At 40.4% G+C, this 12,040-nt stretch overlaps 1 protein-coding gene across 1 annotated transcript in view; it reads left to right on the top strand.

Annotated features, from left to right (window-relative positions):
• KLHL29 (kelch like family member 29) overlaps window positions 1-12,040 on the top strand; it is a 404,977-nt gene that overhangs the window by 330,757 nt on the left and 62,180 nt on the right. Inside the window, exons 7-8 of the mRNA XM_080999044.1 lie at window positions 1,732-1,931; window positions 7,839-8,098. Of these exons, the coding sequence (XP_080855170.1) occupies window positions 1,732-1,931; window positions 7,839-8,098 (460 nt within the window). The remainder of the gene's footprint in view (window positions 1-1,731; window positions 1,932-7,838; window positions 8,099-12,040) is intronic.

The raw sequence follows: 12,040 nt of genomic DNA on the forward strand, positions 1-12,040 counted from the left end.
TTGCAAAGCTTTGGGAATTTTCAGAGGCCCGTGTGCTTACTTAGTTTTATCAAGCAGTTGAAATGGTCTAAACTGTTAATTCACACGTTTAGAGCTGTGTGTGAGTTTCTGCAGGATCCATGACTTAACAGAGACTCCTTTGTGACAGAACCACCAAACTTCCATTTAGAAAGGGCTATCCATATGTCTGAGGTATTTCGTGTCTTTGCTTTGAGTCCGGAGCTGGGTAGAGGAAAAACAAGTGGAAAGGGGAGGAAGAAGATGGAGGATCCATGTTTCTTCATCTTGCCCCAACTCTTTGGAGATAAGCTGGTAAAAGTTGTTTAGCAAGATACATACCTTGAAAAACAAGGCCTCTTGCGAAGTTGCTGCATTCCACGCTTCTCTTAAAAGCTAACTGGTCTTTTGTGACCCTTTTACGAAAAGTTTAACAAGACTTACAGTTTTTTGATGTGAATTCTGAAATGGGTGTCAGTGGCGGAGTAACTGGATTTTGTACCTCCACTGAGATCAGTGTAACGCTTCCAAAAGAAGGTCCTGGCGGCTCTAACCATTTTAAAGGCATTTGCTTTCCTGCGCTAACAGTCTTTCCTCCCCTTTTCTTGACGTTACCAAATGCATTTTTATTTTTGTTTTGTTTTGTCTTTCAGGTATAACCCAACTTTAGTGTTTTGCAGCTATACCCTGAGCCAGCGGTTAGGAACTGAACCCTTCCCACCCACCACCCACTCCATGTATCTATTTTATTTTTATTTATATATTTTGTCTGATAGTTCCACAAGCACTAATGCACAATTCAAATGCAGGCGATATTTGATCACCAAATTGTTTAGCACTTTATGCAGGAAAAACCGGTAGGCCACGGTCATGAAACTTCGAGAGGATGGCTGCTGGCTTCCTGTGGCAGAGCTGGTTGTTGTTGTTCCAAAAAAACACCCTTCCCTCTTTCGCTCTAACCATTTTGTCTGTCTATCTTGTCTTGTATTCAGTTTTCAAAGCAATTCCATGAGGGGTCTCCTTCCTTCCTTTTTTGTTTTTCCTTTCTTTTAGTGCCTAAAAGGGAACAATATATTTTTTTGAAGTCAAACAAATATGCACACAAAATTTATAGGGTTTGAAATAAAATAAAAAGTTCGCAACTTTTTGAATGTCAGACTCAGAACCATTATAACAACTGTTCCTCTCCTACTTTGGTTTATAGAAAAGGTCCATAAATGTATCCCTAAATACCCTGTAAGGTATTGTCCCATGTTCTGTATAAAGGATATAGTCTTGGGGGGGAAAAACAAGTGACCTTTTCTATTGAAAACGGGGAACTTTGTTTTCATTATCCAAAGATGAAGAGACACAGAATGTAAACATGAAAATATATTGCTTCCCTTTGAAAGTTAATCCTATTCCACATTTTCATTAATGTTGGCTCATCTTCTTCTTAATTTTTGTTTGGTTGGTTGGTTTGCAAATTATTATTTTTTTGCATGAATATGCAGAGTAGCAATAATGTTTGGGTTGGTATTTTTTGGTGTGCAAGACTCTTCTCTTTCAGATCCAGTAATAAAGTGTTTTTAAGTTCATTGATTTTTTTTTTAAAGATACAGTATTTTTCAATTCTTAAACAACAACAAAACTCTGTGTCAGTGAATTGTTGTATGATTTTCAAGCCATCAGTAAGTGGCAACCACTGGGGGAATGTTAATATCCTGTAAGAATTTCATTGTCTGCTGTTGCTAGGTCACCCCGGGACAGTAGCAGAAGCAGTGAGAAGCTGGAGTTGGAATTATCAAATCTCACGGCGGATGTCCTGGAATTACTGCTGGAGTTTGTTTATACAGGTTCCTTAGTAATAGATTCCGTCAATGCCAAAACTCTTCTGGAAGCTGCCAGCAAGTTCCAATTTCATACATTCTGCAAAGTCTGTGTGTCATTTCTAGGTAAGAATTCATGCTGTTTCTCTCTCTCTCTTGATTCCCAACCTCAGAATTTCCCACCATGTGCAACTCTTCTATAAAATTTGTGGTTAAATGTCATTTACAATAGGACTGACCACTATTTGTTTGTGGCTGTACTTCAGGTGCAGTGTGGTCTTGTTAAAATCACGGCACCTGAAGTACATCTACCATCCAATCATGGTGTGCTTCATTGCAAATAGTATTGCTGACTTGAGTGAATTGTGGACTTTTTACCAAGGCTGGGTGCACCCCTTGAGGCTGCAGAAGTACATAAAAAGCACTGGATGTGCTATTGGGCATCCTCCACAAGAATCTCAACTCAACTCAATCTCAACTCAACTCAATCTCAACATATAAAAGAAAATACAAGCGTCTGGTCCTTGCTAAAATGCTAGGAAGTTTATGGGCAATGTCCAATATAATCTCTGTATGCAGAATAACTTCCTGAATAAGATGTCCAGTGATTAGGTATGGGGTTTCAGAGTCCTGCATATATGTCCTTAGCCCTTAATTGCCAGAAATTGAAGAGTAAATTATGTTTACTTTACATAATATATACAGGTCACAGGGTTCTTTTTGGTGCATTGTTTGTAGTTGTTGTTGTTGTTGTTGTTGTTGTTATTGAGTTGTTCTTTTGTCCCTGGGATGTGAAAGGTTCATATCTCCATCATAAAAAAATACCCTTCCCACTTAGCTCGCTGTACCCTTAAAGGCTGGAGATATATGCAGGGAGGAGAGCTGATCAACTAGCTGAAGGTTGGTTTCCATAACCAGTAGGGTAGGTTGCCCCACAAACCAGAGCAGCTTCCAAGATGCTAGAACTGTCCTTCGGAATGGCTTCAGTAGGGCAGAACTGGGGCAAGGAATAACAGGTTTGGATGAGTGAACTTCCCCACCTCAGTTCAGAATTGGTAAAAGGTAAAGGGACCCCTGACCGTTAAGTCCAGTCGTGGACGACTCTGGGGTTGTGGCGCTCATCTCACTTTACTGGCCAAGGGAGCTGCCGTTTGTCCGCAAATAGCTTCCAGGTCATGGGGCCAGCATGACTAAGCCGCTTCTGGCGAACCAGAGCAGCGCACAGAAACACTGTTTACCTTCCTGCCAGAGTGGTACCCATTTATCTATTTGCTTTCGAACTGCTAGGTTGGCAGGAGCAGGGACTGAGCAACGGGAGCTCACCCCGTCGCGGGGATTCGAACTGCCGACCTTCTGATCGGCAAGCACTAGGCTCTGTGGTTTAGACCACAGCACTACCCGCATCCCATTCAGAATTGGACTTGGTACTAGTTCTGAAATGTGGGCTCACTCACGCTGCAGATGACATCATTTGAAACAAAATGAGGTCTAAAGGCCTCTCTCAACTACATCATAAGCACACAGACATAACTTTCCCCACAGGTTGCTGCTACCCCCTTCTTACTTGGCATCAGTGGTACCAGCCATGCAGACTATTTGGAGGCTTCTCTTCAAGGTCCTGAGAAATGTAATTTCTTTAGAGTTCTGGAATTGGGTTAACCTACAAGTGGGTGTGCCCTGGGAACTGCACACCCCAGGGCTCCTTGCTGCATCCCAGTTTCAAGGCCCCCAATTTTCCTTAGTACCACAGCCAAACATTATGAGTGGGACAAGTTTGTGTTATGATCCAAGCCATCATGAACTTTGGTGGCATCACTAATCACAAGGCGCTCCAAACTTCCTTTTCCTGATATGGCTCTGTAACATTAAATGTGAACCTCTCATATCTCCTGTGGTGGGAGATGCTCAAACTGTCCTTGCATCATGTGCTGGCACATTATACCTTGAAGGATAATCCAAACGTTCAATTTCTGATGTGAGCATAGAAGATTGAGGGCCTTGCGTTTCCTGCTTCCCTCGCATCTGTTTTGTCCAAATTGCATGCATCTATTCCAAAACTGGATATTAGATGGCATTTGCTGTGCTGGTGCAGATTTCCTTTAATAGCTGCCCTCCAGTGTGTTTTAAATTAATAGATTTTATGGCTTTCATAATGATCCACAGACATATCCATGCACATTATCTCTAAAGATTCAGCTACTATAACAAAATACATTTATTTCCACTAAATCAATGTGAGATTTTCCTTTTCCAATACTTAATATGTGAATTCAGTGAACCGTGTTATGGTTATGCAATTGGGAGAGTTAGCTGTAAGTTTCATTATATATGGGGAACTAGAGGTTTATATTCTCATTTAGAGAATTCATAAAATATAATTGCTTATTTTTATTTATAGCTCTTACTGGATTAAGCTTCAGAGATAGTGGAGTTTTCAGTTGGCCTCATTTTTCATTTTTGCATTGGGCTAGCCAAGAATCTTACAATGCAAAAAGACAAGCAAACCACTATTTCTAAAGTTCTTCTAAGAGCCACCTGTGGAAAATCTTGTTTGTTCTTCTTAGTATATCATAGAGGCAAATTGGCCTAGAGATTGATTGGTTTGGTGTTTTGTTTTTGTTTTGCATTTTGCACATTTTTAGGGGGGAATGAAAACCATGATTTCCCAGATAATGAAGTTTCCCATGAAAACTTTGAATATAAATTGAGTGAAAACCCTGAAGTGAGGGGCTTGGTGGCGGGGGGGGGAGGGAAGAAATAACATAATGTGGAGGGTGGGCATTTTAAGTGTTCCTCACATTGGTTTTAATTAAGTGTATGAGTTTTTGTTTATCTTTCATTTTGTTTTGTTTTTGTAAAGACACTGAGTTGCCTGCAGCAAGAAAAAAGTTGAATAACTTAAATAATAATAATACTAACTAGTGCAGACAGCTTCAAGAAACAATAAGTATGTCACCTTTATTCTTGACTATGGTGACCAGTGGGGGACAAGGAACTTCAGAAGTTGGTACAGGGGTACCTCAGTTTTCGAATGTAATCTATTCCAGAAGACTGTTCGACTTCCACAACGTTCAAAAGCCAAGGAACAAAGGATGGTCTGCAGAAAACTGGAAAAAAATTAACACATACACATATTGGAAGCCATTCAACTTCCGATGTGTGTTCGAAAACGGAAGCATTTACTTCTGGGTTTTCGGCATTCAAAAACCGAAACATTTGGCTTCCGAGACTTTCAAAAACCGAGGTACCACTGTATTGCTGACTGTGGGCCCCTAGAGATAAAATACTTATTGTCTTTTAACCATTTTAATATCATTACTTCCTCCACAAATTCTTCCTATCTTCTTCTACCATGTTTTAAGTGTTATATTGGCACTGCTGTTAGCACTAACAAGAACCCTTCTTATTACCTTCCTAGTTAAGATGATGTTTCCAAACTTTTCCCCTTAATTACTTTTGATTAACCACAGTTGACATTTACGTAAAGTTTAACCAGGGGTTAAATGAGGGAGGAAAAAAGCAGTAGGAGGAAAGAGATTATGCTGCTCTACATGCAATCTGTTAAGAGATTGGTAGTATTATAACTCTACTGGCTCTTTAAATTGTAGATAGAGGTCAAGAGAATTAAATCTAATTTATTTAAGATTCATTTCCGTAATACTACAAAAAAAACCCACCCAACACCTTAGCAACCCCAAGGACTAGTAAGTTACATTTATTATCATTATTTCTGAAATTTCACTTGGAGACCTATTAAGCATTCTAACATAAAACAGTGCCTTGCAAACAGAATATATTGTGCTGCTGTGAGAGCGGAGAACAAGCTGTTTATGAGCAAGTGGATAATCATTTCTGCACGCTATTTATTGTTAGTGTGACGGACGTATCTTCCTTTTCATTTTGGGGTGTCCTGCCTTGAATCTTAATCAAATGTTCTGTTATTAATACTGGCAAGCGGAGGCCAAGTAAGAACATCCAAGTCACCAACCACATTTTCCCCAACTCTTTACTTCAAACAGGATGGTGTGTTGGCTGGCAAAACATTCACCCAAGTTCTCTGTTACAATACAAATGCTACAAGTCTTTTTAAAGTGCGACTCCAGATCTTATCAGGCCAAATCAGCATGGCCAGTGATTTGGGATGATGGAAATTGTAGTACTACAGTGGTACCTCGGGTTAAGTACTTAATTCGTTCCAGAGGTCCGTTCTTAACCTGAAACTGTTCTTAACCTGAAGCACCACTTTAGCTATTGGGGCCTCCCGCTGCTGCCGCGCCACCGGAGCACGATTTCTGTTCTCATCCTGAAGCAAAGTTCTTAACCCGAGGTACTATTTCTGAGTTAGTGGAGTCTGTAACCTGAAGCGTATGTAACCTGAAGTGTATGTAACCTGAGGTACCACTGTACACTTACTATTATCAAATTTGTATACCACCCTATATACCCACAGGTCTCAGGATGGTTCACTTAGAGCAGCCTTTCTCAACGTTGGGTCCCCAGATATTTTTGGCCTACAACTCCCATCATCCCTAGCTAGCAATGCCAGAGCTCAGGGATGATAGGAGTTGTACTCCAACAATATCTGGGGACCCAAGGTTGAGAAACACTGACTTAGATGATCCCGGACTCCCCACTTCCTCACCCTTAACCTATGCCCCTTGTTGGTTATTTTCTTTATAACTATGCATATGGATAATATTTTATGCAGGTTATGTCATTGTGGCAAACTGGGCCTACATTGGCTATGATGTCTTTGGACGTCCTTCTATGAACAGTTGCCATTTTAAAAGGGGCCAAACTCTGTTTGAGGAGACAGGCAGTCTTGGTGAAATGTGGATTGCTGCATCTGTCACCTAAGAAAGGACTGGAAGAAACTGGTCAGACTTTCGCAAAGAAAGTATCTACCATGAAATGTTGATCCCATGTTACCAGTCAGAAATGGATTGCCCACGGCCTCAGGGACCTAAAAATGGAGAAATATGCCTCTTAGGAAAAATGGAGTTCCCTCACTAGCAGTTCACAACAGCTCTCACACTGTTCCAGTTTTATAAGAGCTCCCTCAGTTTGTGTCCCAGGTGTGTTGGGTAGACACCCATTTTCTTGATTCAGAAGGATTCTCCCCCATCCCCATTACAACTGAGTCTGTAATATTGTGAGGGGAGGTGTCTGAGCTTCCTTTTGTAGTCTTTGGATACGGAGTTCTCTAGAATGATAGGCTTGAGCCTCATAGAGGTTGTCAGGCTATACTTTGCCTTGACATCCTTTGTGATGGTTTAATACTCCTTTTAACCTCCCCTTGCTAATATTTAGAAAGTACAAAACGTGTTCAAAACACTGTCCCTTCTTTTGCTTTTTGAATTTCAGGCAACCCAGTTTCCTCACAGTTAACCCTGTTTTATTTTATATCACATTAATATGGGTTTTAGATGTGAACCTCTGCACTACACACACATGCTGCTGGCAAATGGAAATTTGGTTTTATGTAAGGAATATTGAGGCATGCACACCCACATGTCTAGATGGCTGGGAGAGAAAAAATGAAGCTCTAAATTTGGCTTCAGTTTAATTAATTAGTTTAATTTGATAAGCTCAGAGGTTTGGGGGGAAATTGTTGTTAGCCCCGGGTCTGCTACAATTACACACATTTACAGTCCCAAAGCAGTTATATAGTTTCCTTATAGTTCATTCCCTAATCACTGGATATCTTATTCAGTAGCACTGAAATTGTGACTAACTTGTCCCATTGATTTCTATGGGAACCAAATCTGAAAGAAAAAGAAAGGTGTATTGAGCTCTCGGTGTCTAAAGAGGATTGTGTTTATTTCTGTATTTATGCTGTTACTGTTTCCCTGTTACGCATATTTGGAGAGGTCAGAGGTTGTCTAACTCACTCCTTTGTACTCAAGGCTTTGTACTTCCTACCCTACCTATCAAATTTAGGTGGCAGTTTACAGCTTGCAAAACTAGGAAATAGGTGCCCTGGACTTTTGACTTATTCTCCCCATCCCTTTCTGTTTCATATGTTCATTTTAGAAAAACAGTTGACTGCTAGCAATTGCTTAGGAATATTAGCCATGGCTGAAGCGATGCAGTGCAGCGAGCTATACAATATGGCAAAGGCCTATGCCCTGCAGATTTTTCCGGAGGTGGCAAATCAAGAGGAGATTCTTAATATCTCGAAAGACGACTTCATTTCCTATATGTCCAATGACAGCCTGAACACAAAAACGGAAGAACTGGTTTATGAAACAGTGATAAAGTGGATTAAAAAAGATGCTGTGATCAGAGCCCAGGTAAGCAGGAGGGATAGGGTGGGTGAGACCTTCCTCTTAGACATTTGTTTTCTCTTTCTCACTTCCATTAATAGCTCATTATAGCAGAATGCTATTCTGTGCCATTTTACGCCGAACTCTGCTCTTAACCAGAAAAGCAAAACCGGGGGGCGGGGGCTGGTTAGCCAAGAGAAAATCCAGGCTATGCAGAAACATCCTTTAATTCCGTCACCCAATCCCCATGTCTGATTAGAATTGAAAAGTTTGCATTTGCTGCATGCATCTCACTAAAAATAGCTTGGTCCAAGATGGCTCTTGAAGGATTAGTATTGTGTGATAATGTGCCTTAAAAATAAATAAATGCAGCTTTAAAAAGAAATGATGTGCATTCAGGAATGGCAAGAAGCAAGAATCATCAGAAGAGCTCTAGACATGGAATACTAATAATGTGGCTGCCTTGTAAAGTCAGTATACTGAGAGGAGTATTCACTATTCCTGTGCTGGCTGTGCAGATGCCAGTAAATATTTATTGGGGCTACCTGCTCTAGACTGTTACTCTGCTAGGCAGTTGACCTTAACGGAGATAAGGATTCAGATAACGGTTATAAATACTGCCTGGTTTTGTGGACAGCTATAGTAAAATGTTGTCCTTGGGCTGAAAGAATTGCAACTGCAGCACGTAAATTTGCCAGTTGCTTTAGCTGATTAAGATTTGTAGCAAACGAACTTCACACATTATCGACCCAAGGCAGGAGAATTGACTCAGTGATCAAGCAGTCTCCACATCTGAGCTGCTATCAGTTCAGCTCCACATTTGCTCTTGCTCTCAGTTCAACTCCTGGATAAACTGGTGAAGTGATATTCTTAAGAGTGTTTGGCATTTTATAGGAAGGAATAAATATATATACCTGTGTACAGTGTTCCATTTACTCTCAGTGAACCTTGCTGTGTTATAGCATCTCACTCCCTCCAAAAATGCTTTTCAAAATTTAATTCATTCTGAATATGAATTAAATGCTAATAGGTTCAAGAGCTATTGTCCTAAATATAAGTTACTGTTGAGCTTTTCTTTGTAGTTACAATTCTCTGTGATTCTTGTTTCATTTACATAGAAGGCAATATATGCGTCATCCAGTTAGATGCAGTTTATGAGTTTCAGAATTAGCTGCAAATGTAATATCCTCCTGAAATCTTTTCATAGTGTGATACCACTATTACTAGACTGATTGAATAAAAGTGCTGGAAAGCATGCATGCATACCATATCCACAATCTTAGTGAGGATTGTGGAAAGCCCTGTGGCAGGAAAGAAGCTGGTTGATTAATTGTACAATAGTTGGGAAAGAAATGAAGAAATTTTAGTAGGAATTTGAAGTAGTCAGAACATATATTCCTGGCTCTCATTGCTCTGGGATCCCTTGGCAGTCAAGGATGTAGCTGGTAGCAATGACCTTCATAATTTTTACAGGATAAAAATATGGGGATTCTTTTGATATACACCTAGAATTAGGGAATCATATTGTTTCATATCTTTCTGCATTCTTGTTGATTGGGGAGTCAAAATAGTTGAATGGTGCTGAGAGTTCATCGTTCTAAGATAAGCGCTAATGATCTTTTAATTTTAAATCATTTATTTGTAAGTAGCCTCCTCTCTGTGCTTTTGTCAAATTGTTAGATGGTTCTAAGACATCAAACCCCCTATTGGATCACATCTTGCAATTTAGTCATCACTCACAATGAGACTTGTAATCTCAGGTTATATATTCTACTAGCTGAGAATATATAGGAAGGGGTAAATATTGTGAGAAACACTCTGAAGTAAGGAGGGGGAAGCAGACATAGCATGGAATATAGAATATAATTATCCAGGCAGGAGACTCAGTCCCCAGATGGACTATAGACTAAACAGCCAGCTTAGTAGAGCAACCACTACATCTAGAGCCAAGTTGCCCCTGGCTGAGGTAGTGGAAGGTGTAGAGGACAGGAAGATCAGACCTGATGTCACCATGCAACAGTGGAGGGATCTAGTGGTTTGCTGGCTGGCTTGGGCCTCCCTGCCCTTGTAGCACATCCCATTTTTGGATTTTCTGCTGCCAGGGATGCAAGCAGCAGACCTTCCTCCTGCCCACACAGAAGGAGTTCAACGATGCAGAATGTTGTTTGCATCTCTCCAGTGGTGGCCAGCGACAGGCTGACTTAATCCAACCCTCAAGGGTCTATCATAAAGAGGCTTTGGGTCACCTTGATGCATGTTCGTCCACAATGCACAGAGACAAAAATTCTCAGCTGAATATGGAGGGCTGAGTGCCAACTTGATGCCAGCTAAGTTCAATAAAACTCTCTGTGTGTGTGATAATTATTCAATATAGTTTTACGTGCATTGCTTAGAGATTTTTTAAAAGTAATTTATGAAGAGAGGGAGGGCAAGGAGGTAAAAAAGAATTTTCCATGTGGTTTTTGAACAACCATACAGACCCCCCCCCCCCGTTGCTTCCTGACACAAGCATCCTCTCTTGATATTACCCATCTCACCCTCCAGTTTTCATCTGCCTTCCCTTTCCATGTTAAAGCTTTTTGAGTGTACCCAGCATGGAGTTTACAAAGGCCACTTACCAGCAGGCTGGCTATGGCACAGTCCAAGTGAACCATTCAAAATGTTATGGCCCCCGGAATATTTGTTTTGGTGGGCCAGGTGATGTCTTATAAAACCTCCTAAACCTTTCATTTAACATTTCAGACCCGGCTGGAGGCGGCCAGGAGGAAAATAGGTTTTTCACAACTAACAATAAGAAATAAATGCAAGGCCTTAACTGCAATATGTCAACAATTAGACGTTTATTAGAGCACCTGTTGAGCAGCCTCAAGATGACTCGGCCAGTTGTTTGGCTCACTTTTGAATCCCTCTTCTCTTCTGCCTGCAGATTCACAAGCAGGAGTTTTAGTATCTGTGCTGGTTCTGTTGCTAAAACAGAGTTGACCAAGACAAACAAATCCCCAAAGACCCCTTAGCAATCATTGGGTGTCTACACAGATGTTTTTCTTCTAGATTTCTGCTGCTGTACAGTATTTGTACATGTATAATCCAGCATGTATAATCCAACATGTATAAACCTTAGCAGTGCATAAACCAATCCTTAAACATATATGGAGTCCAAATAGACATGTAAAGATAATTGTCAATTGTAATCCATGCAATTCAGTCTTTAAAAAGGCAGTGAGATCTTCAAACCACTGGCTGATACATGGTGGCTGTTTGACCCCCCCAACCTTGCCATATATGTCTCTTAGCCACCATAACAGCTCGCAGAAAACCCACTTTTGTTGTTGATCTGTTAGTCCTGACACCACAGGATTTCAGGGTGTTTGAACATCTGCAAATATCAATGATTTCTCCAAGATAAAAAAGAAACCGCAGAACATGCCTGCATCATATGCCTTGAAGAGGCACTTTCAGTGTTACACTTCCAACATCTATCTGAACTTACCCATCTCTTCCTCTAGAGACACCATGGAATCTGATATATTCATAACATCATTTTTTTAATTGGATCAATTTCAGTTTAAAATCTCAGGAAATCCTTAGAAAGGAGACTTTCCATTAATTGAGCTGAATGGAACCCTCTGCTCCATTCATCTCTGAGTTCCTGAACATCCACTTTACAACATTTCAATACGCAATTATAAACAGCTATTACAGTTTGAGGTTTCTCTGAATTTAGTTTGGTATTTTGAGAATGTGTCGTGGGTACCGATCAGAATATGTGACATGTGAGTGGTGGCAGTTCTACAAGTTTCCAGATCTTTATCCATCCAGCTTAAAGATGCCATGGGATGAACACTGAGACCTTTTTCATGCAAAATGAATGTTGTTGTTGTTAAATAATGTTGTATGCCACCCTTCATCCAAAGGTCTCAGGACGGTTCACAGCATAAAAATACAAAATAAAAAGGCACAATACTTAAT

This window comes from Podarcis pityusensis (assembly GCF_964106645.2).
Source record: "Podarcis pityusensis genome assembly, chromosome: 3".
In the NCBI taxonomy this organism is placed as follows: Eukaryota; Metazoa; Chordata; class Lepidosauria; order Squamata; family Lacertidae; genus Podarcis; species Podarcis pityusensis.